Source organism: Euprymna scolopes, chromosome 45, assembly GCF_053919585.1.
Source record: "Euprymna scolopes isolate OS-2025 chromosome 45, ASM5391958v1, whole genome shotgun sequence".
Classification (NCBI taxonomy): Eukaryota; Metazoa; Mollusca; class Cephalopoda; order Sepiida; family Sepiolidae; genus Euprymna; species Euprymna scolopes.
This window is the reverse complement of record NC_136526.1, coordinates 8,605,173-8,631,122: the sequence shown is the minus strand read 5'-3', so window position 1 is coordinate 8,631,122 and position 25,950 is coordinate 8,605,173. Positions and strand designations below refer to the sequence as shown.

The 25,950-nt window shown below is 32.4% G+C and overlaps 1 protein-coding gene across 5 annotated transcripts in view; it reads left to right on the top strand.

Moving 5' to 3' along the window:
- Positions 1 to 25,950, top strand: part of LOC145269035 (alkaline phosphatase-like) — a 282,423-nt gene that overhangs the window by 47,477 nt on the left and 208,996 nt on the right. For all 5 annotated transcript variants that reach the window (XM_080124634.1, XM_080124631.1, XM_080124632.1 and 2 more), the window contains one exon: positions 18,427 to 18,604. In XM_080124634.1, the coding sequence (XP_079980760.1) occupies positions 18,427 to 18,604 (178 nt within the window). The remainder of the gene's footprint in view (positions 1 to 18,426; positions 18,605 to 25,950) is intronic.

Sequence of the window (25,950 nt, the reverse complement as noted above, 5' to 3'; positions counted from 1 at the left end):
TCTGGATGAATGAGATTAAGAAACAAAAAATACCAGTACAAAATATTTGAAAAGATTTCACGTACACAGTGTGACGCAGTTCTATTTAAGAAAAACGGAAAAAGACGTTGGAAATTCAAAAAGGAGAGGGGTGCTGGCGCTGTTAAAGAGAGTGACATTTTAGTGACGTCATATAATCGTTAATGTAATTTGAAAAAATATGAACGCAGTTAATATTCTTACTGGAAAAAAGATATATCTGTTGAAATTCAAATATAGGTGTGTAACAGAAATGAAATGAATGTGTTTTGTTATGTAATTTATTGATTGAGATTATATGTATTAATTATTACAGGGGGTGTTTGAATGGTGCGAGAACGTTAACCTGTGTCTACAGTTAAATAATGTTCTTTTAATAAAAGCTTACTTATTAATGGCGCTATGTTATAAAAACCTCCACGTTGTTTAATTGTGCTTGAATTTGCGATAAGCGCAGATTCAAGAAGTCTCCGGCGCGGTTTATTTGAAATATATATATAGTCTTTGAAGTTTTTAACATTTGAAACCACACAAAAAAATTATTTTTTATCATTCATTAAAAAAAACATCTAGTCAGTAAGTCATTTAATCACCTGCAATCACTGCATCAACTCTCAAATTTACTATAATACCAATTTTTATATTTTTTAATATTTTTTAAGGGATCATCAGTTGTTTACCATGAAACACTGTTTCGGGGATTTAAAAACAAAACAGTGTATTACATCATGGCTCCCCAGCAGTGTTGATCAAACACCACCACCCTTAATCTTAGGAAGAAGACAAGTTACAAAAAAAAATTTTATTCCCAATTTCCTATTCTTAATTGTAATTACTAACCTTTTCATAGTATAAAAATGAATTTCTTACCTGTGCGATTCATCAATTTCCACATTTAAAATGGATACATTTTTTAATTTTTTAATTTATCATTCTTGTATTTATAAGATTTGGATTAATCCATTTAACTACTTATCACCCCCACTATAGTTAGTAGTTTGTATATTTACATTCTTATTTATTTAAAATTAGATATATAAAGGTTAAAAATATTTTATTTTTACATATATACATTTTTTTTTTTTTTTTTTTTTTTAACTATATAAATTTATTATATGTAATTATAAATACATTTATACATTGCTAATATAGTTTTGGATTTCCTTTATCAATATAATCTGGTTTATCTTAAACGATTCAAAAGCATCAGGATAACGAACAAATGCTTTGTTTAACTGTTTAAATATTTTATTTTTATCTCCACCTTGTTTTATCATCCTTATTACTAAGCTAGAAACTGGTGGTATAAAATCTGTTAATTTTAGAGTAACGCGAGCTATTCTCAAAAACTCTGACATAATGGTTCCATAAAACACAAAAACGGGGCAGGTGCTATCCTTATGGGGCATACGTACTATTTTAAAGGGGAAAGCGTTTCTTTTATCAAATATTTTATAAAGAAAAATTCCATCCTCAATTTTTATATCTAAATCCAGAAATGTAGCCTGTTGTCCTCTATGTTCACAATTTAATTTTAGTTCGTTTGGATATATAAGATGTTTATTTTTTTCGAATTCATCATTATCGTTTATGCATATAAGGTCATCTATAAATCTCCTACACCCATGAAAGTTATATGTTTTAGATATATCTGTTTTTAATAATGATGACATATATATATACTCGAGTCTATGTAAATACAAATTTGCCCAAAATGGTGCCGGATCCAATCCCATTGGGATACCTATCGTTTGGAGTAATATTTTATTTCCTATTTGAAAATAGCATTCTTTAATAAGATGACTTACAAGCATTTTTAAAATACCTTTAGAAATACTAGTTTTGCTATTTTTATTTTTACACCAGAAAGCATTAGAGTTTGAAAAGTCTATATATTTACCTTTTCCACCTTGAAAAGCCAAATCTACAGTATCATTTAATTCTTTTATAAGTTTTTCGTGCGGAATTTTAGTATATAGCGTACTAAAATCATAAGTAGCTATAGATTTTGCTTTTATTCTGGAATTTATTTTATCTAATTTTTCTTTCACTGGTTTGGAATTATTTACTACCCAAAATAGATTTATATTACTATAAAATTTACTTTTCAGGTGAAAATTATTTATTTGATTTATAATTAATTTAAATATTTTAGATATAGCTTTACTTAGAGGTTTAGTGATGCACGTCTTTGAACCTACAATAAATCTAGCCCCAACTGGATTTTTATGCATTTTAGGTATCCAATACATACATGGAAGATTTTTGTGTTTATCTTCTAACTTTAATCCTACTTTTTCATTAATAATACTATTATTCAAAATAATACTATCTAAATTACTATTACTTACTTTATAAGTATCCGAATCGTTTCCTATAAGTCCTACTTCTATCAATAACCGTTGTATATAATATTTTTTACATATAAAGGCTATATTGTTTGCCGCTTTATCAATCGGAACTATTACGAACTTTTCTTGAAGTATTTTAAGTTCCTCCCGTATTTCTGAATTTTTTAAAAGAGGATTGGTTTTTCTAGGGCGTTTAAATTGTTTTATATGTTTAACCTTTTTATTTACGCATTCAATTATACTATTTTTCCATGCATCAAACGTAGACTGTGCTAATTTATATTTCTTTACCATAGACATAATAAAACCTTCTAGTGCTTTAGTAACTTCTTTAACGCATTTAGTGTAACTTAGGCATTTAGGTTCTCTATAATTTGGACCCTTACTAAGTAGTTTTCTTAATTTAGAATTATTTACTATATTTAAATCTCCTGTAATTACATGTTTTATCTCATTATTACAGAACGGAGAGGAATTACATTCACATTCTGGAATATTTATATTATTATCTTTTATATTTATATGTTCTACCGTTTTCTTATAATTAAAAATCTTATTGCGTATTGTTGTCCCTAGTTTATATGTAACTATTGGTTTTTGATCTTTTTTCTGGAACTCATTTGATAGTAATTGAATATTTTTTTGTTTATTAAATATTTTAGGTAAATTTACATCATCAAAACCTTTATTTTCATACAAAACTACACAAACATTTTTAAGTTTCTTTTTTATATCGTTCCCTGGTGGCTTATATAATTTAATGTCAATTATATCTAGAATATATTCATACCATTGAATGAAATAGTCCTTCTTATATATCATATCCGGTTGTAATAATATTTTAGATGCTATTTCCTTCAAAACTTTCTTTTTTGTTTGATTAAGCAATTTTCTTATATAATTGAACGACTCATAAATTTTATTAATAATTATATCTTTAATTTTACTAAAAAAATCCTCACATGAAATAACTGATTTTCTATTATTTCTATTAACATGAGTTCTATCTCTAATACCGTAGCGAGGCAAAGCTGGATATAATCTACCTATAATTTCAGAATCTTGTAGGTTATTTTTTTTAACTTTACTATTCAACCCATATGGGTAAATTACTCGCATTTTTTTAATTATATCGTCTTCCTTATCCTGGCGCATCCTTAGGATATCGTTATCTACATTACCTAGACTATTATATCCATTACATTTAAATTTTTCAATTATTTGCACGGAAAAAGACGACTGACTACAGGTTTCTTTAAAATGTTTAACAACATGAATACATCCCTTAGTGCTAGTCCTATGCAAATTCATTCGTTTATTTAGAGGCATTACAGTTTCTCCTACGTATTGTAAATTACAGTTTTTACAGGACAACAGGTAGACCAAATTTTGGGACCTACATGACAAATCTTCTTTAGAATGATTTATAACATAGTAAATTTTATTAGTCACATTTGACTTATATTCTTTAGATGTTATGAGAATATTACAAGTTTTACATAAGGGTGCTCCACAAGGAGCAACCTTAAAATTATTTTCGGCCGAACAAGTCCCATTTGCCACTTCGAAAGAAGGAGTTCCTACTTCTATATTACTAATGACAACGGCTTGACCCTGTCGAGACATCTCCGACCTCCTTGGGTGGTAAGCCCTAGGGGAACTCACTAGTTCTGAGGACTGCCCAGACCTAGCTTGCAATCTAGTTTTAGTGACCATATTTAAAAAGTTATTTGATAATTATTTTTGTATTTTATCAGAAAAAAAAAAACTTTAGTACCTTTGGTACCAGAAAAGTATCCAAATAAGAGGAAGGAAACCTAGCCATACATATTTAAATACTCAATATATAGTTTTTGAAGTTTTTAACATTTGAAACCACACAAAAAATTATTTTTTATCATTCATTAAAAAAAACATCTAGTCAGTAAGTCATTTAATCACCTGCAATCACTGCATCAACTCTCAAATTTACTATAATACCAATTTTTATATTTTTTAAGGGATCATCAGTTGTTTACCATGAAAATATATATATATATGTTTGAAATATGTTATATAATAAAATATATATATATATGTTTGATATATGTTATATATGAAAATATATATATATATGTTTTATTTTTTTATTTTTATTACTGTTTTTCAAAATAATTGCAGGAAATGGCGCAGATACGAAACAATGTGTCTGATAAAGAACAGAGCTAGCATTTATTTCTTCTCTAATTTTACCTCGAAACATAAAATTGCTTCCTCAGTGGTTTTTAACAATGCTTGTATTTAAAAATTGAAGCAGTTTTACATATGATAGACACACTATCTAGTACGTGGACATAAATATACATAGTAGCACAATGAAATCGCGGTACCGCGCTTATACGAGACAAGTGATGAGTATGGAGTTTAACTTTTATGTGTATGTTTGATGTCTAATCCAGGAGGTTAGGCACAACGACAGGTTCAATTTTGAAAACGCAGCGCATTACGATAAGTGCGTTCTTGTCGAGAAAATTGACCGAACAGTGCCATCGGCATTTTTTCTGAAGGCTCGACTCAAGTCCTTAATAAAATAATTTCTTTTTCATAAAAATTTAATTTGAATTTTAATACCGTGAAAATTGACGTCCTAGGATTTCACAGAACTGAGATCTCAGCTATGATATCAGATAGTATATCTCCGCCCGAGTTTTCAAGCACGACCCTCGGCTAGTACGAACACGTACTCGCTCTATGCCAGCTGAAAATAATTTAGTTCTAAGAAGCGTCTTCTAACTGTTGATCACATTGCTAAAATTCGGTATACATCGTATTGTTTATATATGGCTTCTATTGTATGTTAGCATGGCGAGGCGATACGGAGTAACCTGGTCGATTATTATTATTGTTAGAAAAATAAAACAATTAGAAAATGTTGATTTATTTTTTTATTTTATTAGTAACATATATTTCGCTTGCCGGACCATTTTTACGATCCAGCAGTCTCGTCAGACCTTACAGAAATGGGTATTATTATTTGGAAGAACGATTTTAAAAGAAATACGAGAGAAAAAGAACGAGAGAAAAAAAGAGAAAGAGGGGAAGAGAAAGGCCACGAAATCAAAAGCTTTAGGGTTTTGCGTGTGTACGATTCCGACACATGAAATCTGAATTACTCATTCTCACGATTTTCAAGTTAAGTTTTGAAGTTTTAAATACATTAGATTGTAGTATGTGTGTGTGTGGGAGGGGTTAGAAAATTCATATTTATATAGTAAGTTATAAAATAAATATGGCGATAAGCTTAATCGCCATATTTATTTTATAAATTACTAACTAGCACTACCTACGTATTGAGCACTGTTGAAGTAAATACTTAAAGTTTATGCATAAATTTATACTTTCGTATATTAATTTTATGTGAGTAAATGAAGTAGTTATATGTAACCCTTCACTCGAGAAGGTGGTTAAGGACTCTTATTTCTCTAGAATTCTCGGCACGTGTCATCTAGTCTTCTCTGGGGTTGTTACATGAAATCTGGTATGCTGAAAGCGAATATCGAAGCGACAGGCAGGAATAAAGACAAACCATTGTAGTCTATCTATAGAAGCTTAATTTTCACAAAATTATGTACAAAAATGTTTTTACAATTCTCATTCAATTTGTAGTAAGTTTTTCCAAAGTCTCACATCTCTTCACAGACAGCGATAGACGGATGGATGAGGCGGGGAGGGGGCCCCTCTCCAGTGGGCGGCGGATTTATACGACCTGTTCTCCCCGAATTCACCAAGCAATCTCCTTCAACTCACAACTCTACTTCAACTAAAATTTATCTCTAATTTTCGCACGGCAGTCGTATATATAGTAAGGTATTTGGATGGGGTGGAAATTCTCCCCAGCCAATAAGATTTCGCCACGAAATCGAAAGCTTTAGGGTTTTGCGTGGGTACGATTCCCACACATGAAATCTGAATTACTCATTCTCACGATTTCCAAGTTCAGATGTCAATTCTGACATCCGACCTTGAGTTCATTTAAGGCCAGGCAATGTTATAAGTGAAATTTCCTGTCATCAACTTTTAGCCGTAAAAATATATTTCTCTGGTTTCAAACAATATCTATTTTGACATGAAATAAAAAATATATATTTATCTTCTTTATCTTAAATCCTTGGGTTATCTGGCGTCACCCGGGAATACAAAGCTACCTCAGCGTAGTTCTAACGCTCCTCAATGGGGGATTACGTTACATACATATATATATATATATATATATTATTCGACAGATTAATGATTTATGAATGGATATGTACATAAAAATGTTTATAAATAAAAATATAAAATTACAAAAGATCTCCATCCTGACTCAACGGGTCATAAATGTTCTAATAAATATCTAAAAATTGCCACATTAAAAATCAAAATACAAAGATGATTCCGAATTATTTCAGTAGTTAGTACACACACATATAAATGTGTCCCAAAAATCACTGAAGGGTTTTAAACTTAAATAAGTTCAAAACCCTTCAGTGACTCAGTGACTTTTTGAGAACCCCCCCACACACACACACTCAGAGGGTGTCCAAAAAATCAATGAAGGGTTATATATATATATATATATATATATATATATACCCATCAAGTGCGCTTGAAAGCCAAATCACAACGTAATATGAGGAAAATAAAGAAATATTTTACTTGCTTGAAATTTATAACAAATATATTTCAGAGATATACTCCATCTTCAGTATGTTGTTTTGTTTTGTTTTTCTTTACTTCTTCTTTGCCATGTTGTAAAGTTTAGGAAAAAAAAAGTCTGTTTGTAAAGAACCGCGCGTTATATCTCAGCGGTTGTATTTTGAAATGTTGGAACTGTGTGAACTTTCTTCTTTTTAATTTTTCGATTTTCCGTATAATCTTTTTTGTATCAAAATCAAAAATATTAACAAAAGTTCCATAGTTTCAACACCTGATGATGATTCGTGGACGGACCGAAAGCGCTCGTGACAGCAGCAACTATATAACTTTTAATACTTTTGATTTTGATACAAAAAAGATTATACGAAAAATTTTTAAAAAAATCATAAAGCAAAGTGTCTCTGTTGCATTTAATATTTACTCCAAAAAATGCTGCCTAAATATACCAATTTCATATATATATATATATATATATATATATATATATATATATATATATATATATATATATATATATATATATATATATATATTGTTTCCTTTTTAAAATTATATATGTTTTTAACTCTTTTTCAAAGTGTTTTTGAACATGTTTTATTAACTACTTGTTCTTATTATAAGCTCTATCTCCTATTTGGTTTTATCGAGCTTCTACATCTGGTTCAGATTACTTTATAAATATTAATTCTTTAATATTTATAATTTACTTTAGTTTTGCCATCTTGGATCATTTTGGTAAACTTAACTGTAATTTTTATTATATATATATCCATGTTACACGATTTCACTTTATTTTTCTTTATTAATAGAAAAAATAGCGTTAAGTTTATTCAGAACATATTTTAATCCATGGATTGACATCACCTACGCATGCTCATGTGTGGGCGAACACCAACATGGCGTCAAAAAAAAAGAATCGATATTTAAACTTGCCCTACTCACCTCGTTTTATCGTGATGATCAAGTCATAAAACACGTCCATTGTTTTATTAAAAACAAATTAAATCAACGTTTACGTTTATTGAAATTCTAATCTGACCGCTATTAACCGACAGCAAGGTGCGTCTAGATAATCTGCTCCAGTATCTTATGAGGACGGGGTATTCTAACGCTTTTGCAGAGACTCAAGTGTAATTGTTTTGACTTCTATTGCACTTGATTCGCCGGTTATATTCATGTAGTTTTTGATGTCCATTTTTATGAGCTTAGCGGTTCCTCTTTTTTGCGGTTGTGTTTTTATTGTTGTTTTTACTAACAGGTGGTTTTGGGTCTAGTTGATGGCACTCAAGTCATATATATATATATATATATATATATATATATATATATATATATATATATATATATATAAATTTATAAATGTTTATTTTTGAAATATCGTTAATTCAAATGTATACCGTTTTCGTTTAACGGGTTGAGATTGCTATGAAAAAACCTAATCACCGTTAATTTCGAGTTAAGCTCAATGTATCTATTTAATAGGTGCAGAGCATATATAGTGCAAAACTTTGTTGAAATTCAAATTTTAGCATGACACCCAAGATGGCTGACATGTAGCAACGTGGGGATGGAATCCTCCACCCAAAAAAAAACACCAGGTTTACCATGTACAAAATGAACCTTTTGTTGATAACATCAAATGGAAACAACATTTGATGAGTTGGTGAGAATCATAAAATTGCCATCCCATTAACGAAACGGCTGTAATGCAGAAATCCAGGATGAAATACACAAAAATTACAAAAAAGAAAAAATGTAAGTCTTTGAATTTTAACAAAGTTTTGCACTATATATATATATATATATATATATATATATATATATATACATTGCATTATATATATATATATATATATATATATAGTCTTATTTGTAGTATTCCGAATTTTACTGGGTTTATATAATTTAGTAGTCGTTCATATACCAATACATTTTAAGCCAAAAAGAGACGACTTAAACTGTAAGCTACAAAATTATCATATTTCATAATTGAGCATTCATATATATATATATATATGTGTGTGTGTGTGTGTGTGTGTGTGTGTGTGTGTGTGTGTGTGTTACACTATACACTCTATAATGTTACACTAAAAGTTTCCCTTTAATGTACCCTATAATGTTACCTATAATGTTTTACTACAAGGATACTGTATAACGTTATCCTATAATGTTACCCTATGATGTCACTCTATAACGTTACCAGTCGTAAAATACGCTTAAATATATTTTAATTCGTGCAAATTTCCTCAGTTGAATATGTGTGTAGAGAACGTACCGATTTCAAAAGTTAAAAATAATGACTTGGGTGCCACTAGTTAGAATCGAAACCAATACATTCAGCGTTCCAGCTGTATTCCCTACCGTTTGAGCTCAACCGACGGATAGATATGGAGAGTAGATAATACAGTGTGGTTGTGTTATCGGCAGCTCTGGTCCCCCTCGCCAATCTTTCATGATAAACACCCGTCTAGCTAAAACCACTCTCAGTAATTTCCCCATTCTTTATCTGTGCCTAAATCAAAACGTAGATTCCATGAACAAAGCTTCTTTCTGAGAAGTGCACGCCTGTGGAATTCTCTTCTGTCTGTCTGTTTCCCACCTGACTACAACTTGGATGTTTTCAACTCCAACATAAACAAATTCCTGATTAATCGCCTCCTTAAGTAAGACACTTTATCAAATCTCCAATACCAACTATTACTACAATATTATCCCATTGATTATTGTACACAAAATAGCCCTTATCCCCGAGCGGCTTCCGGGCCTTGATAAGAGGTGATCACCCATGTAAAAAAAAAGATAAGAAGGTTATAAAATCAAATCAATTTTAGTTATGTTTACGCATGCGCAAACTAATAGAAATATCGGCAAGTTGAAATGAACATTTTGGCTAAGGTTGGAAACACTTTTTATAGATCGTGACGTGGTCTATTGTGTGAGCGTGTCAATTACCCTCTTTTATTTTGTCAATTGTCTCATAACGACAGCCTCTAAGGTTTTCCTTGAGCTTAGGAAATAATCAAAAGTCAGAGGGAGCAAGGTCTGAGGTAGGGGGAGCGTGAGGAACTGTCTTGATGCCCATCTTGGTCAAATAGTTTGTGATAAGGATGGAGTTGTGGACTGATGCATTCACGCAAATCTTCCGCATCTTCAGTTCCTTGCAAATAATTGTGTGTACAGTTCCCACACTGACATCAAACTGTGCACTTATTGTCTGTATATACATACGGCGGTCCTTATCCACGAAATTCTTTATTTGGCCAATCAACTCTAGTGTTCTGTCTTCCTTACTCCTCTCACACCTCTCATCATATCTCACAGACGTCCTGCCTTTCTTGAATCTCTTATGCCACTCAAAAACTGATGCTCGATTCATGCAAAATGGTCCAAAAGCAGTCTGAAGTTTTCCATATGTTTCTGTGGCATTTTTTTTTTTCAAGTTTAAAAGAGTATTTTGTTGCATATCGTTTTTCTAAAGTGTCCTCGCATCCAGATGTGAACGGGTCTCTTGTTCCAGTTCACCAACTGTGACCTTCCAAGGTCGCTGGTAACAGGTATGAACTCTCACACACGCATCGTGATCGTTTTTCACAGAAAATTCTTTGCAAGTTCTCTCGGCGCAGCGGGATCTGGTTGGTCGGTCTCAGCGTCGATTTCACCTTTGCATTGATATGGCGTATCATGCTGGAAAGGAAGAGATTTTCATGCACACAAAAGAAAGACAAACTCAGATGTTTCTATTCTACGAATTAATTCACTCAAATTTACAGAATATAATATAACTTATATACAAATGACCAATGTAAATTTTCTCGTAAAACACACTATTGAATCTCACTCTCTGTGTTTTGTGGTGGTGACAGTCGAGGAAGGGGTAGGGCGACGACGTCTCTTTGATTAGTGTCGAATTCTCTCGAGATCCAGCTCAACTCTTTGATTTTCTCGTGCAAGCATTCGCTTATATTGGTAGGTAGGGTCGCTTAACAGACCAATCACTAATCAGCACGTCTTTCCGGGGGAATTCCCGATCTAATGCGTGTGTTCTGGTGAATCTGCGAAGGTTCTCAGGTTTCAGTTCTCACAAACAGAGAGGTCAATCCCTTGACCTCTCGTCTGGCCCCAGAATCGAAATCATATTTGTGATGATTTCAAAACGCCATCGAATTTGTCACTTTTCCCCAACAATAAAAAGTATATTTCTGTTTTACAAAAACACAATAAATTCATAACTTAACTCTCCCTTTCAGTTAGGTTACCCGCCACTGCCCGGGCACCCAATAATGCTTAACAGTTAATATCAGCATAGTTGCCCGGCCTTACTCAATGTTCTGGGGATCTTAATCTCCCCCCAATGGGGAGCTCTACCGCTCCCAGAGGCGGTCACGCCACACTGATTGCATTTGTGAAATTCACCAGTTGTGACAATCAGGCTTTAGTAGGGTGTATTCCAATTCCTGCTATAACTGTTCATTTGAACCTGAAATCATAAAAATCGGTCAGTCATCTCATAAGATGCGTAGCAATAACATACTGAAGTTTCAAGAGCCTACGACAATGTCAAATGCCTGTTTAAAATGTCTGGAAACTTATTGAAGCCATCTCGTATTTCAAACTTAAGCTTAGCAGGTTGACAAATATTCAATTTAAAACTTGACATACCCCCCCCCCAAAAAAAACATGCTGTATAAACTTTAAACTTGACAGATTAATAAAATTGACATTTCAAATGTAAGCTTGACAAATCGACGAAAATACTATTTCTTTATTCTTTTTTTACAAGGCAGTCACCACTTATCAAGGCCCAGAAGCCACTCGGGGATAAGGGTTATTACGTGTACAGTAATCAATGGGATAGTATCGTAGTAATCGTTAGTATTGGAGATTTGATAAAGTGTCTTACTTTAAGGGGCAGTTAATCAGGAATTTGTTTATGTTGGACTTGAAGACATCCAAGTTGTAGTCAGGTGGGAAACAGGCAAACGGAACAGACTTCCAGATGCATGCACTTCTAAGAAAGAAGCTTTGCTCATGGAGTCTACGTTTTGGTTTTGGCACAGATAAAGTTGACAGACTGATGTACGTGTGAGCTTCTAATTGAAATGCTTGACGACATTCCAAATTAAATTGGGCAATTTCTTAAGTGTGACAGACTGAAGAACGAGCGAATCAAGATGTCTGAGTGGACGCATCTAATTGATAAAATTGTCGCCCTAGAAAAGACAACATGATTCCATTTCCGTTTTTTTTTTTTTTTGCAGACCATCTATTAGTTGGTCAGTTGTGTACAGATCCCAAGAGCGATAGGAGCCTTCTATCATGTCCGAAAGTGACACAATGTTTAACGAGCGCGATCGGAGATACATCGCTGTACAACTCATGCTTTCGACTGATCCAAGTTATAACAACAGGGCCATTGCCAGCACCCTCAAAATGTAAACTGGATGATTCAACGCTTGAGGGCACAGCTCAACGCATCCGAGTACCCACGGTTATGGTCTTTGGTGTGGTTTCAATTGATGGCCACATTATGCCACTTCATGACTTCGAAGTCGGATTGAAAGTCAACACCAAAGTGTACCTGGATGTGCTGAAGCGTGTGATGCTCCCCTGGGCAATCAGGTGGTTGCTGGCCAACTCTGAGTGTGGGAGCAGGACTCGGCCCTGGCCCACATGTCCAAAAAGACCCATACTTGGCTTCAGGAGTGCTATGACTTTGCACCCTTCTCTCACTTCCCCGAACTGAACCCACTGGAATACTTTGTTTAATCATATGTTGAGAACATTGTCAACATGACTTCCCACAACGTTAAAGCCAGCCTGATCGATGCTATCCGCCACGTATTCGCCGAGCTCCTGTCAGCTCCTGTAGAAAAGGCATGCTCCCAGTTCCGGGCCTGTATCGAGGCGGTGATTAAGGCTGAAAGCAGTTACATTGAATAGATGTTAGCTCTACTATATATGTTACCTGAATTGATTTTTTTTCAATGAAAGTTTTAAAATTAAGCTGTTGTGTTGTTTTCTTTAGGGCGACACTTTTATCGTTCCACCCTGTATATACTGCAAAACAAAAATTTGGCCACGTTATTTTAACGATCTTCGGTCGATGTTTAGGCGTTAATATGTTCGACCGTTTTTGTTGTCATTTTTGTTTTTTATATGGCGGCACACAACTGAGCTCTTTAATTTTTTGTGGCACACTATTGAGCTCTTTAAATTTTTGTGGCACACTATTGAGCTCTTTAAATTTTTTTTGGCACACTATTGAGCTCTTTAATTTTTTGTGGCACACTATTGAGCTCTTTAAATTTTTGTGGCACACTATTGAGCTCTTTAAATTTTTTTTTGGCACACTATTGAGCTCTTTAAATTTTTGTGGCACACTATTGAGCTCTTTAAATTTTTTTGGCACACTATTGTGCTCTTTAAATTTTTTTGGCACACTATTGAGCTCTTTAATTTTTTGTGGCACACTATTGAGCTCTTTAAATTTTTGTGGCACACTATTGTGCTCTTTAAATTTTTTTGGCACACTATTGAGCTCTTTAATTTTTTGTGGCACACTATTGAGCTCTTTAAATTTTTTTGGCACACTATTGACCTCTTTAATTTTTTTGGCACACTATTGAGCTCTTTAAATTTTTGTGGCACACTATTGAGCTCTTTAAATTTTTACAATGATGATGGCAATCTTCTGTCTTGTGAGACAATGGTGTTCCCAATTGAAATGAATGGCTCTCGTTTTGGGGAAGCTTCATGTCTGAACAAGCTTCTGGAACTGACCTTCACCCCTGATCTGAAATAGAATACATGCATCAAATCTGTTGCCAATATCACTAGAAAAATGGTTGAGTCATTCTACCACTTCAGTAGGTATCTCACTGACGATGCAATCTTCTATCGAAATACATTGTAAAATGGAATACTGTTGCCACATCTGGGCACAAGCTGCTCAGCGCCCACAGTATCTTGCCTTAATAGAGTTCAAAATCAGCTTTGAAAACTAGTATGTGGTGCCCATTTCTTTTCCCTGTAACCTCTTTCCCACAAAAGAGACATTGCGAGCTGTTTCTGCTTTATCGTTATTTTCATGGCAAGTGCTCGACTGACCTCCAATCTATGGTCCCCACCCCATTGCCAAACTTTCACAAAAACACTTAACTAGCTACAACCACTATCAACAATTTCCCCCATTCTCTATCTGTGCCTAAATCTAAATGCAGATTCTATGAACAAAGCTTCTCTCCTAGAACTGCCTGCATGTAGAGCATTGTTCCACTGTTTCCGGCCAATTACAATATAGTAGCCTTCAAGTCCAATGTAAACAAGTTCTTGTTGAACCGACCCCTTAAATAATTAAATTCTACCCAATCTACACCATTAACGATTACTGAGCTATTATCTTACATTTATTGACCCTTATCCTCGAGTGGCCTTCGGGCCTTAATAAGTGGTAACTTCCTTCAAAAAAAATCTAGTCCGGTGCACAGCAGCGTCTGCTGTGACAATACAGTTCGAAGCTGGAGTTGCATCTCCAGAAGTTTGGGAAAATCTTTTCAATTGGTTTTCGGCTAGAAATTTAGCTGTCAAGGGGCCAAAGTTCAACGAGTTGACTTTTGAAAACTCTACCAAACTCCTCTGCCAATTTTGTGTCTAAACACTTGAAATTGTAGCTGCAGGTTACTTGGACACGGGTCAAGCTTTTTAATTTGATTTGAGACCAAAATAATAAATGTGGGATCAAAGTTGAAAAAAAATTGACCTCTGCGGTCTCTACCAAATTACTCAGCCAATTTTTGGTCTAAACATTTGAAATTTTACATAAAGAATATTCAGACATAAGGCAAGCTTTTTAATCGGATTTTGGCCAAAATTTTCGTTTACAAGAAGTAAAATTTCAAAAGATTTAACCTTTGCAGTCTCTAGAAAACTACTCAGCCAATTTTTTGGTGTAAACATTTGAAATTTTATATAAAGGGTATTCAAACAGGCAGCAAGCTTTTTAATTCGTTTTAGAGCGAAAATTTTGCAGCCAAGAGGTTAAACTTGAAAGAGTTGACCTTTGCAGACTCTACCAAACTCCTCCGCCAATGTTGGGTCATGTAGGTTACCTTAACATGAGTCAAACTTGTTAATATATATATATATATACAATATAAAGCTGAATGTCTGAATATATATATATATATATATATATATATATATATATATATATATATATATATATATATAAAGCTGAATGTATGTGTGTGTCTGTTCACGAATAGGCTCCTATATGGTTGACTATTTAAAAAAAAACTGATTACGTATAATGGTAGATGTATCGAGGCACAGAAATGGGTATATTTGATCTGGCAAAACGGTGGTTCATTAAAATTGTGGGGTCTGCGTTCGCGCCTGGTTCACAAAGTATGGAAATAAAAATTAAAAAATTAAAAAAAGAAAACGTTTACAAGTGTTTTTGATATAGATCTACATAATAATACTTTAATAAGTATGTTTTAACTTAAATAGGGATGGTATGATAAAATTGTTGTGTCTGCGTTCGCGCCTGGCCTCCATAGAATGGAAATAGGCACAAACTTTAATAAAGACTTTTCATATCTATCTGTGTAAGTATACTTTGATAATTATGTTTCTGTTTGAAGAAATATGGTATAATAAAATTTTGGGGTGTTCGTTCGCGCCTGACCTCCATAGAATGGAAATATGTCACAAAGTTTAACAAGGTTTTTTTTTAATATAGATCCACAGAATATTGTGATAAGTGTTTCAGTGTGAACAGGTATGGTATAATAAATTATGGGGTTTATCTATTTTATTTTTACTTTCATCATATTTTGCTTTGGTTTTGATACCCCCAAATTCGCATCTATCTCTTTGCAACCCTTCCTTTTCATAACCTATCATACTTTCATAAATCAGAGTCCATTTTCTGTAGGCTATTTTTGAACCTAGTCAACGACGGGTACATTTGTTAGTATATATATATATATATATATATATATATATATATATATATATATATATATATATATATATATATATATATATTGCTTTGGTTTTGATACCCCCGAATTCAACCCGAATTTACAACCCTTCCTTTTCATAACCTCTATCATACTTTCATAAATCAGAGTCTATTTTCTGTAGGCTGTTTTTGAACCCAGTCAACGACAGGTACTTTTGCTAGTATTATATAACACCATAGAAACACCGCCTATAATAATTGATACATATATTCTCAATCAATAAATTACATAAAAACACGCTCATTTCATTTCAGCTGCACACCTATATTTGAATTTTAAAAGGAACATATTTTTTCAGAAAGAATATTAACTGCGTCATATGTTTTAAAAATATATTAACGGCTAGATGACGTTATGAAAAATTTTCCTCTCTTTAACAACGCAAGCTCCCCCTCCCTTTTTTTAAATTTCAAACGTCTTTTTCTGTTCCTGTAATTGTACTGGTGTGTTTGTTTTCTTAATCTCATTCACTGCGAGGAAGTCTCGAAATAAAGACGAAACGTTGATGAACACATAACTCGGCTTGTTCCTTTTTATTTCTCTCTCTGTCTCTCTGTCTTTCTGTCTGTCTGTCTGTCTGTCTGTCTGTCTGTCTCTCTCTCTCTCTCTCTCTCTAGATATATGTGTGTGTATGTGTGTATGTGCGTGTGTGTGTGTTTGTGTGTGTGTGTGTGTGTGTGTGTGTGTGTGTGTGTGTGTGTGTGTGTGTGTGTGTGTGTGTTACATTATAAAACTCAAAGCGTCTTGCTTAGGCGTTGAAATTGTGTTTCCGGTTTCGGTTTACGATGCGCATGCGTAAAGAAATAAAAACACAAGCATAAAAGCTTTATTAATCAACATTTTTTTTTCGCGTTTAAAATATGCAAATAAAAAGAAAACTGTAAATTCCTTTTGTTTGTTTGTTTTTTTTTTTTACATTGGCATTTTATGATTTTTATATGTATTCTTCATTGCAAGTTGGAATCGCTTTCAAACAAAAACAAAACAAATGTTCACGATATTTTATATATTGTGTAGTTGACAGTTTAAAGACGGCAAAATCACTCAAATCAGCTTGCCCAGCCGTTGAAACAGAGGTATTAAAAAGAAAATATTTAACTGTTAACACATGTAACATTTTTTAAATATTCTTTTGAAAATTAGCTTGCGTCACAAATTTTAAAAAATCAGGCGAAATTTGAAGTAACCTAAAAATCTTGCGTTCTGGTGGCGATGAAGTCGCTGAAGACGCTTCTGATATCGCTTAGGTTTTTGAAGCATTTCTCACGCAGAAAGTTGCCGAGATGTTTGAAAAAGTGGTAGTCAGTAGGTGAGAGGTCTGAAGATTATGGTGGATGAGGCAGAGTTTCGTAGCCCGATTTTTTCAACTTCTGCAGGGTCGGTTTAGCAATGTGCGGACGGACATTGTTGTGGAGAAGAATTTGACCTTTTTTGTAGACTAATGCTGGATGTTGTTGTCGAAGTTTCTGATGCATTTCATCCGTTTGATGAAAGTTCTTCGCCGCCATAATGGTTTCGCCTGCATTCAAAAAACTGTAATGGATAAGACCGATCGCAGACCACCAAACGGTCAGCATTACCTTATTTTGGTGCAAATATGGCTTCGGAAAGTATCGTAAAGCTTCGTCGGCGTCTAACCACTGAGCTGAGCGTCGCCGGTTGTCGTAAAGAACCCACTTTTCATCGCAAGTCGTTCTTTTCATCGCGGGTTGTTCTTGTTGCATAAAAAATGGAAGATTGCGCTTCATAACGGCGTTTCTTTTGGTTTTCGTTCAATTCGTGAGACACCCATTTATCAAGTTGTTTTGTCTTTCCAATTTCTCTCAAGTGGTTGGAAATCGTCTTATACGTTACGTCTAATTCAAAAGCAAGTTCCCGGACAGTTTTGCGTGAATTCGCTTCGACTAGGGCTCTTAATTGATCGTTGTCAAAATCCGATGACCAACCATTACACCCCTCATCTCTAAGACTCTCGTCACCGCCACGAAATTTCTTAGACCACCATTGTGTTGTACGTTCAGTTGTGGTTCATGGGTCAGACGCTTCGTTGATATCGCGAGCTGTTTTAGTAGCTTCTCGGTCTGGCTTGACTTGAAATAAGAAAATTGTGCGAATTTTTTTGCTTCATCTTGTATTCAACATTCTGAGGAAACATAATTGTTTTAAAACGATTGTAATTTAAATGATTAGATAGAACGAAAAACGCCCTTTATAACAAGATATATAAAGTAAAATAGTGTTATAACGAAACTTATTTGAAATATATCATTTGAAATCAAAATTCTTCTTTCTTCTCAACCTAATATTATACAAATGTTTTTTTTTTTTTTTTTTTTTTTTTTTTTGCTACACAGACTTATTGCGAAGACCGGATTACCCCCGACTCAGCTGCTACAGCCACGGCTTATTTAAGCGGCGTAAAGATTAATAAAGGAGTTATCGGGCTTGATTCGCGCGTTGCCTTCGGACAATGCGATGACAAATATGAGGAAAGCAAGGTCTCCTCCATTTTGAAATGGTCTCAGCAAAAAGGTGAGTCGACCTTATTTTTATGAAGTAAACCACTTCCCAACGAGCAGAACAGTACTACACATCATCCGGCTTTTTTTTTCCTGTGTTAGCTGCATCACATTCGTTAAAGTAAACCACACCATATCGCTGCTGTCGGTCAGCTGAGCGAATACATAATGTCGATCTTAGTCAACTCGATCATCGTCGGCATTCATCAGTCGTCCATCATTTCGGCAAAATGGCTGTCCCATTTCACTGAATTCAGCACAGAAAAGCAACAATTTTCCAATATATTCATTGCTGTAATTGCAATCGACAAATGTGAACTAATTTACAAGTAACTTGACAAACGAACTCTCATTAATTAACTATTCGCTGTGTGTGTGAAGTACTTCTGAAGATTGAGAATCTTTTTTAAATTTTCCCAGACAATGGGGAAGATATATATATATATATATATATATATATATATATATATATATATATATATATTATATATATTGTATATATATTGTATATATATATTGTATATATATTGTATATATATATTGTATATATATATATTGTGTGTATATATATAGTGTATATATATATATATTTCGTATATACATATATATATTGTATATATATATATAGTGTGTATATATATATTTTGTATATATATATATATTGTATATATATATTGCATATATATATATTGTATATATATATTGTATATATATATTGTGTATGTATATATATTGTGTATATATATTGTGTATATATATATATTGTATATACATTTGTATATATATGTATATGTATTGTGTATATGCATATATATATGCATATATATGCATATATATTGTATATATGTATATATATATATTGTATATATATGTATATATATATTGTATATATATGTATATATATATTGTATATATATGTATATACATTGTATATATGTATATATATGTATATACATTGTATATGTATATATATTGTGTATATACATTGTGTATATATATTGTATATATATATATTGCATATATATATATTGTATATATATACAATGTATATATATACATTGTATATATATACATTGTATATATATATATTGTATGTATATATATATATTGTATATATATAGTATGTATATATATATTGTAAATATATATTGTATATACATATATATATTGTATATATATATATTGCGTGTATATATATACTGTATATATATACATATATATATTGTATATATATATATTGTGTATATATATATATATTGTATATATATATATATATATATATATATATATGCATTCCTGGTCAAAATCATAAGACCACTTAAGAAAGTAAGCGTTTACGCATCTTACTGAATTTTTAATCAAACAAATGGTTGAAACCATTGCCAAAAGGGAAAATATGATGGGAAAAAGTGAAATCTACTTCATTCGAAACCTTAACACTGATCTGATAATTATTTTTAAAAAAACAAACAAACATTTGCACCGGGTCAAAATGTTAAGACCACTGATAATTTATCTAACAAAAGGCAATTATAAATTACTAAAAAAGGTCTCAGTATTTACTATAACCTACATTATTACGAATTACTTCAAAAATTCACTTCGGGATGCTTGCGACTAAGTTTTTTATCGGTTGCGAAGGAATTTTATCCCATGTACTGAAAACTGAATCAGAAAGTTCCTTTATCGAATCATACTGGGTTCCATCCTTGAACACTTCTTTTGCCATCCATCCCCAAAGATTTTCAATGGGATTGAGGTCCGGAGAACATGCTGGATGATCTAACAATTCTATATTATTTGAAGAAAAGTATTCTCGTGCTTGTCGAGAAGTATGTATCGCAGCGTTGTCTTGCTGGAAAATCCAAATTCTTCAGACGTGGACCTTCAGTCCTGATAGAAGCATTTTCAAGCATTGAAATGTACTTCAATGATGTTTGCCGGCCTTTCACTACTTGCAACTTTAGGGTCCCAGCTGACGAGAAAGCACCCCAGATCACTAAAGACCCTCCTCCACTATGCCGAGTTGAAAAAGTCTCTTTGGGCAAATTTTTATCATGCCAATAGTGTTGAAATCTATCCGGACCATCTAGATTAAACTTTTTCTCATCGAAGAAAATTACATTTTCCCCACTTCTCTTCATCCCAAGTCTGGTATTTGGCGGCATATTTAAGTCGGTTAGTTTTGTGCTGTTCAAGAAGACGTGATTTCTGCAGTCGCTTTAAATGATTGAGACCCTTCATTTTCAGATGCCTTCTGATGGTTTTAGGACTATATTCTGCTGCTGTTTGGCTTTTTAATCGACTTGAGCTCATACTGGAGTTTTTTTTAACTTCTGATACGGCGATCCAGTGATGGGTTTTTTTTTTTTTTTTTTTTGGTCGACCTGGACTCTTTTTGTGCCCATATTGATCTGGATTTCTTAAAAAAAATTGGTGATGACCGTTTTGCTAGGATTCACTTCGTTTGCAATGGATCTATGGGAGAGTCCACCCCTATTAAGCTCAAATCCTTCCTCTCTCAAACTCTGATAATGGTTTCCCTTTTGCCAATTATAATTTAGAAAGGTGTTTTTTATCCACTAACAATTTGCTTTTAGTTGCATAGAAAGCTTTTCGTATTCATTTTTTCAAAACTAGCTGATTTAATTACAGTGGTCTTAGACTTTTGACAAGGTGAAAATGTTTGTTTTTTAAAAAATAATTATTGGATCAGGGTTAAGGTTTCGAATGAAGGAGATTTCATTTTTTTTCCATCATATTTTCCCATTTGGCAATGGTTTCAACCATTTGTTTGATTAAAAAATCGATATTATGCGTAAACGCTTACTTTCTTAGGTGGTCTTATGATTTTGACCAGGACTGCGCATATATATATATATATATATATATATATATATATATATATGTGTGTGTGTGTGTGTGTGTGTGTATGTATATATATGTATATATATTGTATATATATGTATATATATTGTATATATATTGTATATATATATATATATATATATTGTATATACATATGCATTGTATATATATACATTGTATATATATATATATATATATATATATATATATATTGTATATATATATTATATAGATATATTGTATATATATATATTATATATATATATTGTATATATATATATTATATATATATTGTATATATATATATTGTATATATATATTGTATATATATATAGTATATATATTGTATATATATATTGTATATATATTGTATATATATAGTGTGTATATATATTGTGTGTATATATTGTATATATATATAGTGTGTATATATATTGTATATATATATTGTGTATATATATATTGTATATATATATTGTATATATATATATATATTGTATATATATATTGTATGTATATATATATTGTATGTATATATATTGTATATATATATATTGTATATATATATTGTATGTATATATATATTGTATATATATATTGTATATGTATATATCGTATATATATATTTTTTCTGTATATATATATTGTATATATCTATATTGTATATATATTGTATATATATATATTGTATATATATATTGTATATATATTTTGAATATATATTATATATATATATATATATTATATATATATATTGTATATATATATTGTATATGTATATATCTATTGTATATATGTTGAATATATATATACATATATATATTGTATATATATATATCATACATATATATATCATACGTAAATGATATATATATCGTACATATATATATCATACATATATGATAATTATATTGTAGTTATATATATTATATATATCATACATATATGATATATATATATTGTATATATATATTATATATATCATACATATATGATATATATTGTATATATTATATATATATATCATACATATATGATATATATATTGTATATATATTATATATATACGAGAGGCGTGCAATAAGTAATGCAGCTGACCCACTTTCAGTTATCTGATCAAGCTGAAATGTTGCATGTGCAATGATTTATATCTCTTCATATTATGTGGCAAATTACAGCTCTGAACTAATTATGGTTTCTGTTTTACAGGTGTTTTAACTGAGTCAGGTGTGAAATGGAGCCTGTTTAATGTTGAGCAATGATCCGGTTTTGTATTTGAAAGGATGCACACCACAACAAACTTTTGATGAAATGAAAGAAATTTATGGTGATAATGCCCGATCATATGACCTTGTAAAATGCTGGCATCGTGAAGTCAAACATGGCCGGAAGTCTGTGGAAACAGCTCCCAGACTTTGTCACCCCCCTTCTGCCATTGATGAGGCATCTGTCCGTCAAGTTGAGGCTGCCATTTTGGAAGATCGGCGCATTACTATTCGACAAATAGACCAAGATGTCAAGATTAGTACAGGGTCTGTGGAAACTATCTTTCATGATCATTTGCATATGCATAAGGTGTCTATCAGATGGATTTCCAGGTTGCTCACACCATTCCAGAAGCGAGAACGCGTCGAGTGCTCGAGGATGAATTTGGAGATGTGCGGGTTAGGGTTAGATGACAGATTTCCTGACAAAGGGTACCACAATTACAGGAGCCTATTATGCTTCACTTTTTAGGAAAGTAAGGGAAGTTATCAAAATCAAGAGGCGGGGCAAGATCAGCAAAGGTACCCTCCTCCTGCAGGACAACACTTCGGTCCACAACTCGCATGTCGCCAGATCAGAAGCACAGGCGTGTGGTTATAAAATCCTCCCCATCCTCCCTAATCTCCTGACCTTGCACCCTCTGACTTTCAACTCTTTCAAGCCATGAAGTTGTTTTTGAAAGGAAAGCGTTTTGCAGCTTGATTTGTGAAGTCACGTCGTGGTTGGAGGATCAACCTGGGGTGGTCTACAAAACGGTCTCCAGCTGCATTAAACGATGGGAGAAATGAATAACTCTGGGTGTTTCCTATGTAGAGAAAGACTAATAATGTGCCAATTTTCATTGCTCTACTGCAATGGGAAGTGGGTCAGGGGCATTACTTATTGCACGCCCCTCGTACATATACAATATATATATATACAATACATATATAATATATATACAATATATATATTTTATATATATTGCATATATATTATATATATATATCATATATATATTATATATATTATATATATTATATATATGAAATATAATATATATATTATAAATATTATATATATAATACATAAATATATATATATATCATGTATATTTTATATATATATATATTATGTATATATTATATAAATTAAATATATATTATGCATTATATATATATTATATATATATTATACATATATATTATATATATTACATATATATTATATATATAATATATATATTATATATGATATATATTATATATGTATATTATATACATAATATATATTATATATTATTTATTATATATTATATATATTATATATTATATATATTATGTATATTATATAATATATATATATATTATATATTATATATATATTATATATACATTATCTATTATATGTTATAAACATATTATCTATGTTATATATTATATATTATCTATATTATATATATTATGTTATATATATCATATACTATATATATATTATATATATTATATATATATTATATATAATATATATAATATATATTATATATATTATATTATATATGTATTATATATGTATTCTATATATTATATTTATATATCATTTATATATATAATATATATATGTATTATATATATTATATATCTTATATAAGTTATATATCATATATATAATATATATAATATATATTATATATAATATATATTATATGATATTTACTATATAAATATATAATGTATATATAATATATATTGTATATATGATTATATATGATATATATATAATATATTATATACATACTCACTCACTCATGTGCTGTCCTTCGTGTCCGAAGACAACTTCCTGTGAACCATCATTTTTGTCATGGTCGCTACTGAGGGTCTGCAAGCTTCCAGTAGGGATAAACCTGTCCTTTAGATTTCGTTTGACGGTGTCACGAAACCTGAGCTTAGGTCTGCCTATGCCACGTACCCCATCCTCCAGTTGTGAAAACAGTATCTGTTTTGGTAGTTGGGTGTTCTCCATTCTGTTTACGCGCCTGGCCCATCTCAGGTTTTTCCGAATGAGCAGGTCACACATGCTTGGGATGTTGGCTTGTGATAGGATCTTCCTGTTGCTGACAAAGTCATACCACTTGACATTTAAAATCTGCCGGAGGTGTCTCATCATATAGGTGTTGAGTTTGCGGGCTACCAGTTTGTACACTGGCCAAGTTTCTGCACCGTATAAGAGTGACGAGAGGACGATGGCGCCTTACACCAAGCATTTAGTTCTGAAAGGCAGGTCTTTATTTTGCCAGACCTTCTGTATGAGTTTTCCATAGGATGTGGAGGCGTTCGACATTCTTGTAGAAATCTTCTCGACCATTTTGTTGTTGTTCATGACTGTGGTCCTTAGGTATTTACATTTGCTGACATTGTAACGCTCCTGGTCTTGAATCTTAATTGGCTGGCTTGTTGCTGGTGATCCAGGGGATTGTTGGTACATCATTTCGGTTTTCTAGATGTTAATCTTCAATCCGAGGGCCTTGGCTGATCCTACGAAGCGAGTTATTATGTCCTGAGCATCCTCGTGACTATGCGCAACAAATGCGGTGTCATCAGCAAACATGAGCTCCCGTACGAGTATCTTTGTTGTTCTATTTGCGGATTTGTATGCATTGACATTGAAAAGGTGTGCTCTCGACCTAGATCGTATAAAAACACCCTTATCACAATTCCTAAAGGCATGCCGAAGCACAACTGACAGGTAGAGTGAGAAGAGGGCTGGAGCGAGGACGCAGCCCTGCCTGACATCATTCTGCACGTCGAACGGATCGGAGACCTCGCCCTGCAGCTTAACTGTGGCTTTCATGCCTGAATGAAGGGCTCTGACAGGGCTGGTGAAGTGTGCAGGAAAGCCAAGCTTCAGCAAGACTTCCCAAAGGGTGCTTCGATCCACCGTGTCGAGAACCTTCGTAAAATCCACAAAGATCATGTACAGCTCCATATTTTGCTCCACACACTTTTCCTGGATCTGTTTGAGTGAGATCATATCCGCTGTGCCTCTGTTTGCACGGAATCCACATTGTGCCTCAAGTAGCAAGGTTTCAGGAAAACACGAGCGAACACTTTCCCAGGGACTGAAAGCAGTGATATACCCCTGTAATTACCGCACAGCCTGCGATCTCCCTTTTTGAATATGGTCACTAGCTGTGCGTCTTTCCAATCTTGAGGGACAGTTTCAGTGGTCCAGGCACTCTGTATGATT